The following is a 15,874-nucleotide window of genomic DNA, read 5'->3' on the forward strand; positions in this document are numbered from 1 at the left end:
ATTCATGTGGGGTTTAGGGGTCGATTTTCCACTCTGGACTATGATGAACATAAATTTCCATTAAATTTGTCGTTAGGAGCTATCGTAGATCCTAAGGTGCGGAAACTTCGTCCCAATTCTTTTCACTTCCCTTCTTTGCCGACCACCTATTACTAGTGACAGCTGCTGCACAACTTCTGTCTTTTGACATCAACAACGATCTTCTTCATTGTGACCGATCCTACAAATTTTCTTTTCCGAATTTGTCACTATACATAGCCGTACTAGCTGGCTATGCACATGCATATACAACCCGTGTCTACAACTACATCAAGCCATTATGATTTGCTCATGATTCTCATTGGGACAAATCTATCCCTCCGAAACCGATTGTGCTACGCCATGCGGGCTGCTCACGATTATCATAACCATTGTGCATGTCTACTTAATCCTAGGGTTACACTTTAAAATAACTTAAGATCTTTTAAGCTACTTTTAAAATTTGACATGATTTGTAAGATAGTTTCAATAACACTTGTCATGCCTTAGCTTTGCGAATAAAGTTTTATCTATTCTCCAAAAAATGGCACGCCTAAGTTGCAAATTTATATCAAATGGGAAATCATTAATGCACTCAATTTGCATGTGACCAGTTCAATCTAAATATGTTTACGCGATTCGAAATTATACTACTTGCATGTGCATTTAGAATTTGAACCTTTTTGGTTCTTTGATTGACGTTATAAGGACATACCTATCCTAGTGTTTAGCGATAGTCAAAAGCACGATGCCGCATTCTTAGTGCTTAAACGATGCGATATAACTACAAAATCAATTAGGTGATTCGCTCCGATTAACTTACGCATGGATGCAAGGAAAAACATGTGAATAAGGTAACCAATAGTTGTGTGCCACGTGACATTTAAGTTCTTTTACTTTGTAAATTAATTATATTTATATATTTTTCCTTTTTGAATTCTAAAGTTGGATTTTTTCAAATGTAGTATTTTTTTAATTTATGTCTTTTTAATTATGTAGTAGTATTTTGTATTTAAATTATATATTAGAATGATCATATCTCTAGCAAGAATAAAAATGTAGTGTGCAAACTTAGTTGATTGGAAAGAGAGCAATTAAGATAAGAATATATCAAAAGGTTGTTTGATTCACTAAGAGCATCCACAACGGAGAGCACGCGCTCGTTCGTCCGTCAGTGCCAGCGGCGCGGCACCGCTGTCCGCTGCTATGCTCTTGCCGCTGGCACAGCGCTGCTCGATGCATCGAGCACGTCCGTGCCAGCAAGCAGCGTACGTGGCAGCGTGTGATTGGCCAATGGCATATCCGTTGGAAAATTATTTTTTTATTTTTTTTAAAATCGAAAATAATACCAAAAAATAAAAAAAAATCCCCAATCCCAAAAAAATGGCCGTTTTTTTTGCCCGTTTTTCTGTATTTTTTTATTTTTTCCCCAAAATCATCTATAAATACACACATTCATCGTCCATTTTTCACATCAAATCATCTCTCATTCATATTTTTCATACAACTTATCTACACCTTCATCTCTCACTCAAAACCTCAAATGGATTTCACCCATCTCATTGCGGAAACGGAGCGCGAAGAACAAGAATACTACGAACAACATCGTGCCGCTTATGAAGCATATGTCGCAGCGAATACCTCCGCCCCTCCTCCTCAACCAACTAAATCAACTCGCGACTACATCCATCTGACCGGGAGGGATACCCGAACCCACGTTGAGCTACAAGAAGACCTAATCAAACACATGTGGGTGAAATTCGGCCACGAGAAGTCGATTTTTTAATTTTATGAATTTAATTATGTAATATTTAATTTTTAGGAGTTTAATTATGAAATTTAAATTTTTAGGATTTTAATTATGTAATTTTTATTTTTTAAGATTTTAATTATGTAATTTTTATTTTTAAGATTTTAATTATATAATTTTTAATTTTTAATGTATTTTGTAATATTATTCCGGGTATGTTTAATGTATTATATAATTTTGTGGATATGTTTTTATTTAAATTGAATAATGGAATGATGGGACCCTTGTACTCGTTCTTGCGGAAGAGCACGGTTGTGAGTATTGTGCTCTGGCCTAAGAACAAGCAGAAAAAGTGAGGTCGGGCTCACAACTGTGATCTTGCCGACCGTGCTCTTTGGCATGAGCACGATTGTGTAGGCTCTAATTATCATTACCAACAATCAAATACGGAGTAAGTATTCTTTATGCTACAGAAAAAAAATCCATTTTTTTAATATACTAAAAAAAGCACACATTTCAAGAAAATCAAAACGGTGGCGGCGGCCTTACATTACTTCCACTGCCCAATCCAAACAAATCAGCCGCAAAAAGATAATTCCCCGCCGCCTCCGCCGCATTCCCACTTACCGCGCTAAACAAACCGCTATTACCACCACTGACACCGGAGCTCCCCTCCTCCTCCACCTCCAGAGGCAAGCGCTCAAACACCGCATTCGCAAACGACGCCGCCATCAACACCACCGGGCACGCCGCCACCAGCGGCCCGGCCACGCTCCCGCCGACCACCTGCCCCTGCCCGCCGGCGAGGAAGACCACCAGCCCGCCAGCCCCAGGCGGCGCGGGTGGAGGCAGCAGCGTCCCCGAGAGCGAGAGGATCTCGAAGCGGCCCTGCAGCGCCACCGCGGGCTGGCGCAGGGCTACGTTGGAGACGGCGCCGGTGCCGCTGAGGACGCAGACGCCCCTGCCGCGGCGCCTGGCGTAGGCGGAGACGCTCTCGACGACGTCGTTTCCGGGGGAGACCTCGAGGATGTGGGTGCCGAGCGCGTTGGGGGTGTCGCGGGTGACGATCGTCGGGGGTTTTGATTTGTTCTTGGAGCCGGGAGGGCGGCCGCGGGGGCGGCTCCCGGTGGCGGCGGAGCTTGTGGTGGGGGTTTCTCTTATGTGGTGAAATGAATTAGGGGCTTCTTGCTCGTAATCACCCATTTCCGCAAACGCAAAATCTCTCTCTCTCTGTGTGTTTTTTAAAGAGAAATTGAAAAGTAAGTGGAAGGGTTCTTTTACTGGAATCTGAGAATAGCAAAGATTGAAACGAGTTAATTATTGACAGAGAGAGGGAGAGAGTATTGAAGGGAAGGTGGAGAAGAAGCTTGAGGAGCAAGTGTTTGGATTGCAAATGGCAATATTGGTTTCAAAACTAGGACGATGACTTCAATATTGCCTTTTTCTGCTCATATATTATATAGTTGTAAAAAAGAATAAATAGGGAGTCATCTTTTTATATGCCGACATGATATTAAATCTCCAAACTATAACAAATGAGCTTGCATAAATACTCCATCCATTACATAGGTTAAAAAATTAGGAAAGAGATGTTTATAGCATGAAATATAAAAATAATAAAGTAAGAGATATTATGAAGAAAACGCAATAAAATGGCATATGAGAATTGATAAAATATAAAAGAGAAAAAGATTTAATTGTGATAGAATATTTTAAAATAAGAAAAAAACAATTTAACTATTGTGGAATGGAGGTGATATTGTTTATAAATTGAAGTGAACATTAGAGGGAATTTCGAAATGTGTATGAAAAGAATTGAAAATCAAAGAGAATTGTGTATAAAATGCAGTGAGAATAAAACAGAATTGCATAATATGTAGTAGTATAAAAAAGAAGTGAAAATCGATGAGATTCGATGCTGTGTTATTGTTATTAACATAACGAGTGGAGTACATGTTATTGATAATATCTGATTTCAGTACATATATGAGTGACATAATTTGAAAATTAAAGAAGTTATTTTGACATAGTTAAAATACATTAGTCAGTATTTTAGCAATATTCTTTAGTGGAGCTACGTAAATTCTGATGAAATTGCAAGATGAATGCAATAGATCGAGTGAAGTGCCACCTAGAAAATACTAGTATATTTTATTTTTTTTAATGACTATGGCTATATTTTACTGTAATTTTGGTACATTAGAAATTATAATTATCTCTGCTTGATGATATGAAAATATTGAACATACAACTAGTTGTTGGACTAGTATTTTAACTGGTCAAGAGATCGAAGTGACAGCGTGGCATGGCTCCACGTGGAGAGTGTCGGATTTCGAAACCTAGTCAACTCACACTTAATTCAGTTCAGATCCTCTCCGTGTACTTTTTCTAAAATTTGGAAAACAATATCTATAAAAATAGGGAATAAATATCACGGAAGTTGCAAAACATTTCTACTAGTATAAAATTCGTAGATTAAAAAACAATTAAATATGGACACTCACACTACTTTTTTTTTGATAAAATACTGCAAAACAAATAAATGAATAATGTAGGGAGGAGAATGACCCAGATTGCGGCGGGCATAATTTCCCCACAAAACACTCTCCTAATCCCTATCCACTCAATATCATTTTATTATGCTCCTACTATATTATTTAATTATGTAGTAACATACATATCCAATCCTTTAGAGGTAAATTGATATTGCACAAACTCAAGGCTGGCCGTTAATCCTTCGTATTAAAAAAAAATAGAAATATTTGAAACGACACGAGTTTTAATACATAATTGATAAAGTAAGTGAAAAGAATTAATAAAGTAAGAGAGATGAAAAGAAAAATGAGTAAAGTAAGATAAATAAAGAGAAAAATTAATGAAAGTAGAGCCAGTGGATTGTGAAGTCCATGTCTTAAAATAGAAAGACGCCAGAATTTTTATTTTTACGAAACGGTCCAAAATGGAAATAGTTGTTATTTTTAAAAAATGGAGGGAGTATATCAGTAACCTTGACTAATAAACCACAAACTAGATTTAGTGTAAGAAATAGTTACAGAATGCATATGATTATATATTCCAGATATAATATGATATTGAAAAAGCACCCATTTGAAAAGGAGGAAATGAACATATAATCAATTAAATTAGGATGGTTGTTTAGTGGTATTGTTTGCTTTCTTCATCCAGAATAATTATTAGTGTGACTTTGTTTTCTATTTTTTCAAGAGGGGAATACTATAACATTTATTCGCAATTGCATGTAACATAGAAAGACCAATCAACATTTTCGAAAGTTCATCACAAGTAAATATAAAATTAAAGAAAAGGAGAAACAGAGATTCCATTCTATTCTATTCCATTCCATCTTCTTACTTCTCTTGTCAAATTACATAATATATCTTTTTTATGGATATCTATCTCTCTTTCTTTTCCTTATGATAAATAATAATAAAAAAAATAAAAACTACAGTATGTCACAATAAACTCAAACCTTGAGATATATATGTAGCCTAATGCACTGACCATTCTATTCTAGATATAATGCACATATTTATAATCTTTTCTCTATCTTTTTTGTATTTTTTTATGGTTTACAAAAAAAATTTTAAGGTCAGATCAAAGTGGACTCAATCACGAAACTTTTACATTAAAAAATTAATCACTCCACTATTAGGTCAACACACACATATATATATACTCATTTTAAAGTATGATTAAATAAGCAGATATTTTAAAAGCCTTGTTACTGTAGAATCGAATTTGAGAACCTTGGCCTCGAACATTAACCACTCTACCACTAGGCCAACATACAAAGACGTCTATATCTCTTTCTATGTGCCAAAATAGTGGAGTTATGGCCTTGTCAAAATCGAGTGATTATGCTCTTAGAAAAGGGGACCTGACATGAAGGGAAATGGGGCCAAACCCATGCCTCAAATGGAAGGTTCAGGGTATATATCCTTGCCACAAATCCAATGAATCCAAACAAGAATTCACAACTTGAGCTGTAATTTCATTAGTTTTTAAGTGTGTCATTCAATACTTTCCATGACTTGATAGTATAATACCTGCCTTCTCTATATATCTCTTTGTCAATATTTCCTCGTACATAAACAGCATGGGGATATCATCTTCATAAATAGCATTGAATATTATTTATTATAATTTGACTCTTTATTTAAATAAAAACATTTTTTTTAATTTAAGTGTGAGAATTCTTATAAACACAAAGTAAAGCTATAAAATAACTGTATTCAACTCTACACTTAAACAAATACTAGTACTATAGAGAATTATTTATAGGGTTTAGTACAATTTCAATATTTTATTGTTTCAATTATCAAAGAAAGTTTCAATATACGCTTTTTTTTCTGAACGAAGTTATAGGTTCAAACGGTGGAGAGCAAAAGAAGCATCAATGGATTGAAGGATCGATCTTTATCGTTTTCCTCTTTAAAATTTTAAAAGTTAATCAAGTTGGTGATCACTTTTTTATTAATTTAGTATGCTAATTCAAACCCTTTAAGAAAAAAGATTCGCCTGCGTATCTCGATCTCTACTTATAAAAAAAGGGACCATTTAAGAATTACTACTACAATTCTTTTGAGTGATGCAAATAAAGCCCAAATCTGAAGTTTTTAGAGTGTTGCAAATCAAGCCCGAAGAAAGCCCATAAGCTTTTTTTATGTGCAGTAGTTGCCTCCAAATGAAGAAAACCCAAAAAAAAAATGAAAACTACAAGAAAAAAGAGAGCCCGTCATATGCTACACAATCAGTATATCGATAAATTCATTAAAAAAAATTATTATTTCATGTTAATACAAAAAGTTTGAAGTTTGCATAAATAAAGAGTAATATAAAAGTTTTATTCACGCTTCATTTATACTCCTTGCTTATATGAGGTACAAAATATTTTGACATTGTCGTATGATTCATTATTATTTTATGTTTGTTTAGATGCAGAAGTTTCATCATGTAGGCAAAAAAATAACGACATTTAAACATTCATAACGAAATACTATTAAATTAAAATTCAAAAAAACCTTTTGTTTTAAACTTTTTGTAGCAATATGTAACAATGATAAAACATTTTATGTAAATAGTGTAACTACCACGAATATCTAAGAGATGTTTGAAACTCAAGCACATAAAGGTATAAACGTGGTTCGTTCGTTTATGATCTACGTCCACCGAAGAAGGAAACAAGGTTTGTATGAGTTGGTCGTGTTGGACGAAAGAGATAACGACAGTATTTTTGGACGTTAGTTCAATATATTCAATTATTAATCGATGTATATATTGAATTTATTTTGTTGTTTTTTATTAAAATAAAATAATCTTCGATCGTGGATTAGGCTTAGCTCATTTTCTTGTGTTATGAGTTGGTTGTTGAGTCGGGTGCTTCCATTTTTTGTGTTGTTTATCTGTTGTATGAATTCTTTTGTTTTTAAATGTTTTGTCTAAAGCTCTTACTTATTTGTGAGAACTTTTCGTTTTATCTTAGAAAGCCTATACATTGTTACTAATGATGACTAGTGTTATTAGTGCCTAACACGTGCACATGATAATTTGGGATTTAATCTGGGAAATTGTCCTTTCACGTGTTAACCTAAGTTATAAACTTAATTAATTAATATTTTACAATGTTGTCTGTTGTCATGATTCATTATCGTATAACTATTCATCTAAGATTAAAATGTGAGATTATTCTAGTTAGAAAGAGGTGACTATGACTAATTAAATAATTATCATAAGACTATGAATATATGATTAAGCTGTGGAATTCAATCTTATGAACCAAACATGACACATATTAAATAATGAAATATAATCTTGTCAATTAACCCGTCCCTACTTAAATCTCTTATTGAGAATCAAGTTTTTTGTCTTAAAAATGTTCATACACAATTGAACATAATCATGTCGGATGCGATTTCAAGTTTTCAGATTATTTGAATCTGATATAATTATTTTTAAATTTTTTTACTTAATTAAAAACTGCTCGATTCATGCTTATAATAACAATGAGGGTAAGAATCGAGATACTAGCTTGAATTTTAGGAAAAAGGGGTTCTCATTTTTATTTCGAATAAAATGAATGAAATTGCGGACTTTGTATAATCATTTAATTTTAGAAAATTTCTTGAGACACTTTTAATCTTGTAAGAATGCATTATTGATCTTGAGTTTAGAAAATTATTGATACTTTATAATCCACAGCCTTTTTAATATTACGTTGTAGCATCAGTTAATTAGGCCAGCATATAGTCGAAGTAAATTGAATTTTCATATAGCAGTCATAAAATTAAGACTTTTGTGCTACATTTAATTTTCATCGACTAGATTGTGTAAAAAATGAATTCACTAGTCTCAAAGAACAAGGTTTTGAAACTTGCACCGCCAATAGAGAAAGGATGATTAACTGTGCAAACATTACTAAATTATTCACTCAAAAACTATATAAGAAACTACAAAATTCAAATGAACAACATCGATAAATTTTTACTCACAAATTTCTTACTTAAGCTTAGAGTTGTCAAATGGATTGGATCAGCCCGATGCAGTCCAAGCCCACCACAAGTTTGACAACTTGGGACCCGGCTCAGTCCATGTATACCATCGAAATGGATGGGGGCAACGATCTACATACATTCACGAAAGGATAACTCGTGAACTCTGTATGAGAACAAAAATCATTAGAGCATCCATATCGGCGAGCAGGGACGCGTCCGTCCGTCCGTGCCAGCGGCACGGAGACGCTGTCCGCCGCTGTGCTCGCGCCGCTGCTCGATGCATCGAGCACGTCCGTGCCAGCGAGCATGTGACGTAACGCGTTCTGATTAGCCAACGGCATATCCGTTGGAAAATTATTTTTTTAAAATCGAAAACAATACAAAAAAAAATTTTCACAGTCACAAAAAAATGATCGTTTTTTTGCCCGTTTTTCTGTATTTTTTTAAAAAATTTTCCCCAAAATCATCTATAAATACACACATTCTTCATCCATTTTTCACATCAAATCATCTCTCATTCATATTTTTATTGATTAGGAGTTTAATTATGTAATTTTTATTTTTTATGATTTTAATTATGTAATTTTTATTTTTTAGGATTTTAATTATGTAATTTTTAATTTTTAATGTATTTTGTAATATTATTCCGAGTATTTTTAATGTATTTTAATTTTGTGGAAATGTTATTATTTAAATTGAATAATGGAATGGTGGGACCATTGTGCTCGTCCTTGTGGAAGAGCACGGATGTGGGTGTAGTGCTCTTGCTTAAGAGCAGGCAGAAAAAGTGGGTCCGGGCCCACATCCGTGCTCTTGCCAACGAGCACGGATGTGGATGCTCTTAGATAATACAATTTCCTGCAAAGCATAAAGCAAAAACTTTCACTCAATCAGCATGGCTTAAAGCGAAATGTTTCATTTTCAATTCGACAACATAATTTTATGTAGTGTCATAAGATTGTGCCTGAAATGACATACTGTATTTTTCAATTTATATTTATACAAAAAATAATATTTACTTGTTTAATACCAATCCACAATTAACATGAATCTATGAGCTAAGCAGTTAAGTTGCTGATAAATGATAGTACTCTACTTATTACTAAGTAGGAGTAGTACCATATCCAGTAGTATTTTGTTTTTAAGATTAATTGCTAACGAAAAAAGTTAATTAAGATTTAATATTGTAATAATAAATTTTATTTATAAAATAAATCAATTTATGGTAAGACATGGACGAGACAAAAAGTGGGACAAATGAACCGATTAATTGATATAGTCATGTCTACGACAATACTTTTCTTTTCGTTTTTATGTTCATTTTATGCCACGAAAACCATGATTAGGATTTTGTATAATCGAATTTATAAAATATTGTACATACAAATTAGAACGGCATTAATTAATTTTATCCTTGGCTTTGAAGTTAAAGGAAAAATAATAATAAACCACTTTAGATTCTAACTAATTCATTATTGAATATCACATTTTATTATTTTCAAAATGATTAGTCATAACATGTCTCATTAATTTTGACTATTATATTCGATAAATGAGTTTGACATCTCACTACCATTTCATACTCACATAATATCTTAAAATAAGAGTTACAGTCCTCAACTTTTTAAAAATCCATTCCAATTCGGGATGAATAAAGTATATAATGACCATAATTTAAATAATCAAGATTAAATGTTATACTGTTATTAATATTGTTTGGTAAATAAATACAACAATCTCACATAAAACTAATCTAGACATTTCTCTTATAACGATATAATCTCGAGCCAATTCAATTCTATTAAATAATCACACATGATTTAATCAAACCAATTCTATTAAATAATCACCCATAATTTAATTTTGATTACCAAACACCCCTTTTATAACCACAAATAAACAAGTTAGTGGGGCAACACATTGAAAGATGATTATTTTTTGGATAGAATTAAATTTAAATAAAATAAAAATGAAAACGACATACAGTAGTGATGGGGAAGAAGATGGCCCACACTTCCAAGCTGTATTTCTTCTATGTTTGGAAAAATGGAAGCAGCTGTCCTTCCATAGTCCCCCAATTTCCCTTTCTTCCTCATTTCAATCCATTACCCGATTCTCTCTCCAAAAAAAGGAAACAATTTAGTTCACAAAGATCATGACAACTTGTTCCAGATCATCCCTCTCCCCCATCACAATTTCAAATCCAAAACCCTCCCTTTTCCTATTCTTTAATTCATCTCTCAAACTATTGTAATTATCACTCTCTTTTTTTCCTCGCTTCGTCGTTGATGGTTGGAATTTGATCGAGGAAAAGCAGCTTGGAAATTCCGTTGAAGATTCGCCTTTTCAGCTTTTCCCCACCATAGTCCATACCTACGCTTTCCCTGCTCTCTTGTACAGCTGATCCCGCTCCCCACCACCCCTTCTTTTTTCTCCTCTGTTTGACCCACTACTGCCGCCTCCACTTTCCGCCTCAAAATTAGGGTTTTCTTTGGGCTTCGATTTCTTTTTGGCTCGTTTAATTAATTTCCCTTCATTTAGTGTATATTCCTGTTCAGCTTGATCTTCCTGCGTCGTGATCTGTTATTCTAAATTCAAAATTCAAAATCTCAGAAGCCTTTATTTTTAGCATCTTGTGTATATATTGTAGAATTTAAAATTTCACGGACAAAAGATGGCTTTTCAATCGCTTTCAGCCGTAGCTAGGGTTTTTCTAAGATTTTCCTCTTAAACTGGTAGTACTTTCACTTCATTGGATCGAATTTAGTATCACTTGAATCGCCGTTTCCCCCCTTCCGTGATTAGATTTAAGAACCAAACCCTTTTTTATTCATCCGAAGCTTTCTTCTCTTATTAGAAGCCCAAAAAAAGAAGTCGCTTTAGTAAATTAGTTTGATAAATTTGAGGAGGTGATCATGGCTTATCAGCAGCAGCAGCAGCAGCCTATGCCTGGCCCGAGCCCAAGCTCGGGGCAGGGAGGATACCAGTATATGAATTCTCCATTTGGGGATACCACCTTCACTAAGGTTTTCGTAGGAGGGTTGGCTTGGGAAACTCAGAGTGAGACAATGAGGCATTATTTCGAGCAATTTGGAGAGATTCTTGAGGCCGTGGTCATCACCGATAAGAATACTGCCCGATCCAAAGGATATGGTTTTGTGAGCACTTGTTAACTTCATTGAGGATTTTTACTTTTGATTTGTGTTAAAATTTGTATTCCTGCATTATTGTGGCTCTTAAAGTTCAACTTTTTGGTGATTGCACACTCTAGTTTTGGATTGCAGGCGATTCAGTGGCCATTACTTCTTTTTAATGCTGTAACATTTATAAGCATGAAAGAAAAAATGGGATTATTGTAATTTATTGTGACTGAAGTAGAAATGTGGATGCTTGAATGACTTGGGTACCAATATGGTTTTGTATGGAGGGTTTAGGTGACTTTCCGGGATCCAGAATCCGCTAGGAGAGCATGTGCAGATCCTGCACCAATTATTGATGGGAGGCGAGCTAATTGCAATTTGGCTTCACTAGGGAGACCTCGGCCAGCTATTCCGTTTGGTAATATATTTGAATTACCTTCTTAAGTGCGGGCTCTTGAGGATATGTAACTTTTTTGCATCTTTTGTTTTATGTTCCTCCCCAACCTCTTCAGTCTTCAAGTTTGGTTCTATTGTGCTCGGTGAAATAATTTCTGCTGAACTCTGACTAGAGTGAATATTCTTAAGACATTAATATTACTTCTATAGACAAAACCTTCACAGATTAATCTTTATGTTTATATATGGAATGGTTGAAATTGAACTATTGTTCTTTGGTAATATGGCATTGTATGCTAGATTATATATGCATGTCTTTATTGCTAATAGGACGCCTTAGATCTCCTGCACCTTACCTTGGAGGACAACCAGCTGCTAGAGGTGCTTATGTTGGAAATTTTGCCTACCAGCAACCTGTTACATATGGATTTCAGCAAGGCTTGATGTACTCTCCTTATGGGTGAGGAACATCCTTTATTAGAATATTCACTTGGTGTTTTTGCTCTTGCTGTTGACCGCCTGTTATTTGTGAACTGTCTACTCTGGCTCTGCATTTGCATAGATGGCATTCTGGTATATCTCATGTTATGCTACCATGCGGGCACTCAAGTTGTTTATGTTGCGATAGAAAGGAAATATAGGGAGAGGGTTGGGCGAAACTTATATAATTTGTTGTGGTTTCCTTATATAATTTTGGTTATGTATCACCATGTTTGATTAGTGAAATGCGAGTTCAGAAGCTTGTTGTTGAAGTTCCAAGTTCTAGAATGTTGTGTTTGTTGACTATTTCTTTTGTTAATCTTAGAAGTCTTTAGTTTAGTTAGTAATTGTGTTTGTAATGCTTGTTGATTTCAACTGTCATATATGCTTGTAGGGGTGGGCATTCGCCTCGGGTAAATTGGAATGCAACCCAAACCGGTCTGGTCAGGTATTATTGAAAAATTGATTATGGGTGCCTGCTTACTGGCCTTATGAAAATTGGGCGGTTAGTTGGCTATCCCTACGGCTTTGGGGGAAGGGGGAGTAATAGATTGGGCTTCGTCCAGTGAAAAGTCTTCACACTATCCTATCACGCAGGCTAGACAAACTCATATAACTGGTCATCTTCATAAGTAATAAAACTTTAAAGTTAGCAGTCCATGTTGTTTTTATATTTGGATCCTATCTGATCGCCATTTGGAAGAATAAAGAAGGATAGTGGACATAATGGGACAAAATGTGGAAAGTAGATGAAGTGAAGGTGAAGACAGCTGAAGGTTAAGAGGAAAACCTGTAGAAATAGGAAATCAAAACAAGGAGAGAAAGAAACCGAAGATAGTGGAAATATAAAAACAAAGGTGACTTTATGGTCTGATTTTGCTTTAGCAGCTACAGGTAGTGCTAGTGAAATAATGAAGGGAGTATTGAAAAACCATAATTAAGGCAAAGCTTGAAGAAATCTGATACTATGTTCCTGTCCTAATCAAAAGGATCCACTTCAAATATCTGATCTGTTCCCATTCCAATGTGTTTGTGTTGCGAAATCTATTATTCATGCATATATTGATCTGAATATAGTTACCCTCATAGGTCAGAGTGTAGTTTCAGTTCAGAAGAATTCATGGCTATGGTCTCGATTATATATATGTGTCTGTTTAGGGATGTCATATCTAGTAATTATTGAACATATTCGGTCATTAACCCTTTTAATGGTGCAGGTATGCCGCCTACAGTCCTGAGTATCCTTATCCTCAGGTCAACATTAGGAAGCTTGATGTTTAGTTATTTCTAGTGCTAACATTCTTTCGAGTTATTTTGACATTGGGCTGGTGTTTTTGTGTAGGGAGTTTACAACCCTTATGGAAACCAGCAATACCTTCACATATATGGCATGCCTGGAGCAGTGGGCACAACTATGTATCCATACAATCAGATGAGTCAGGCTGTTCCCGGAAGTCATAATTACACTGCATTGCCAGGATATGCAATGCCTGGCCATCAGATAGTACAGTTTGGTGGACCCAATGTCAATGCTATGACAACGACTTCTGTTCCAACTATTCCATCCCCATTTCCTGCTGGTAATATGCTCTGTTCCTCTAGTTCAGCATTTCAGATATGCACATCTTTCATTTTCTATCTGGTCTATGTATTATCTGTGGTGACAATTCTGTAATATTCTTATTGAGAGCCTACTTCTTTCTTTTCCTCTGCGAGAGAAATTACTTTCTTGTGTGGATCTTTCATAGAGGACGAACAATTAATTTACTGGTTATAGTGATCCCTGAATTTGAACAAGCACAAGGTTAACCAGTAGAAATACCAAATAATTATCCCCAGTGGAAATCATACATGCCTCTTTCGCCATGATTAATTTTACTTTTACAAAGTGTCGAGCAGCGCCATCATATCTCTACCTGACCAAAACTGTGCTGAAAAACCATTTCCTCTGACCGTTTCCGTGTGATTGGTTATTTGGCTGCAAGCTTCATGGCTAAAGACCATGGTAGAATTTGCTAGTTTTTCCTACGAGAAGGTCCTAGCATGAAGATTGATGGCATGCATTTGAACTGAAATCTCTTCTAGAATGATTATGTAGCCTGAGGATTGACATAAGTGATTGTCCACAGTCTAGCTGATTTACTATTCTTTGTGCACAAGAGATTTCTTCCTTTATCTCTCTTGAACTGGTGGACCAGTTATGGTTATACTCGTTGTTCTCAAAGTTACTGGTTGCTGTTCTGGTGACTGCTAATTTAGTGTTGGACTGGAAGGTTATGGTGCTATATAAGGTTGTGGTGCTACTGAATAGGGCTGTGCGAATGGTGGTGTTAGTTCTCCCATTCTCCTTAAATTGGGCTCAGAAGTATCTATCTAATACTCCCTCCGTCCCCTAATAGATGGCGTACTTGGGTAATGACACGAGATTTTATGAGATGTTGTTTTGTATGTTAAGTGGAGAGAAAAAATAGTACCCCCTACAGATTTTTAGGTAGTGGTGTTTAGTGGTTAATGAATAGAGAAAAAAATAGGAGTGAGAAAAAAGTAGGAGAGATGATAAAATAAGAGGAGATAGAGTGTTGTTTTTTTGCCATAAAAGGAAGCATTCGTTTAATGATTTCAACTGCTTCCATGAAAGGGTTGTATTTTTTCTGCATCCTTGAACAAGCTGACCTGTGGCTAACATTTTGGTCATATCAGGTGTTGGAACACCTATTCAACAACAGCCACAATACTTACTACCTGCACATTCACCTCAATACATGCCAGGTAGCGGTTCTGACCAAAATGCTGGGTGAGGGTTTAATCTAGGTAAGGTTTCTTGTTGACTTCCACAAAATTTTCCACATGACCATCACCATAATGCTACAATCCCGTGTTATTTTAAACCCGATTTCAGGCTCCCTTAGATTGCAGCAGGACTAAGAACAGCAGTACTGCCACTTCATTGGCGGGCTTCAAATCTTGCCTTGCAAATTATTCGCTTTGCATTCTAGAGGTACCCTTCCTAGTTTTCATCGCACTTTGGTATCTATGTTGCTGCATACTAGTTGTTCCCCTTTGAATTCATGCCATCCTTGAGCAAGAATGGGCTGAGTGCATATGTATTGGTGCAGGTCTTACATTGTCACGCTCACCAGAGAAGTCAATGCCGGAGTCGCTCCCAATGGTGGGGAGAGGATGGCACATCGTATAACTTGGTGTATGTTAAAGACACTTTGTGTTGTGGCAAAACGAGTCGAGTCTGGCTGGAATGGGATTTCTGGCCTAGCATGTGGAAATAATGACATTCATGTAAAAAGAAAATTTATGGTAGAATCAACATATGATTCTTTTATAGTAAGTCAGTCCCCAACATTTTGGGTGTGTAGATAGTCAAGTCAGTCACATTCTGCATTCTCTGTATTTAATTTACTCAGCATCCATGTCCATAACCCACCACTTTTAGCTTCTTCATTGTCAAGTCTTGGATTTACTCCAGAGCTTCACTTCAAAATATGAAACAAGAAGCTCAATTGCTTTGCTTTCTTATATTTTTATTCATATAGGTACGGATCTATAATTGTTTTCAAAATAAC

The 15,874-nt window shown here is 35.4% G+C and overlaps 2 protein-coding genes across 3 annotated transcripts; one reads left to right on the forward strand and one right to left on the reverse strand.

The window, feature by feature from the left end:
• Positions 1 to 2,293: 2,293 nt before the first annotated feature.
• Positions 2,294 to 3,163, reverse strand: LOC121803384 (AT-hook motif nuclear-localized protein 27-like). Its single transcript, XM_042203056.1, has one exon. The coding sequence runs from the start codon at positions 2,969 to 2,971 to the stop codon at positions 2,294 to 2,296; it is 678 nt and encodes a 225-aa protein (XP_042058990.1). The 5' UTR covers positions 2,972 to 3,163.
• Positions 3,164 to 10,332: 7,169 nt separating this feature from the next.
• Positions 10,333 to 15,827, forward strand: LOC121803638 (RNA-binding protein 38-like). 2 transcript variants are annotated; one of them, XM_042203268.1, is made up of 9 exons: positions 10,333 to 11,438; positions 11,715 to 11,838; positions 12,147 to 12,276; positions 12,691 to 12,744; positions 13,514 to 13,550; positions 13,639 to 13,876; positions 14,997 to 15,107; positions 15,196 to 15,294; positions 15,413 to 15,827. In XM_042203268.1, exons 1-7 carry the CDS (start codon positions 11,196 to 11,198, stop codon positions 15,092 to 15,094), a joined length of 924 nt encoding a protein of 307 aa, XP_042059202.1. In that variant the 5' UTR covers positions 10,333 to 11,195; the 3' UTR covers positions 15,095 to 15,107; positions 15,196 to 15,294; positions 15,413 to 15,827. The 2 variants fall into 2 exon arrangements, with proteins under 2 accessions (XP_042059202.1, XP_042059203.1); XM_042203269.1 differs by lacking the exon at positions 12,691 to 12,744.
• The last annotated feature ends 47 nt before the right edge of the window (positions 15,828 to 15,874 follow it).

Source organism: Salvia splendens, chromosome 5 (genome assembly GCF_004379255.2).
Source record: "Salvia splendens isolate huo1 chromosome 5, SspV2, whole genome shotgun sequence".
NCBI lineage: Eukaryota > Viridiplantae > Streptophyta > Magnoliopsida > Lamiales > Lamiaceae > Salvia > Salvia splendens.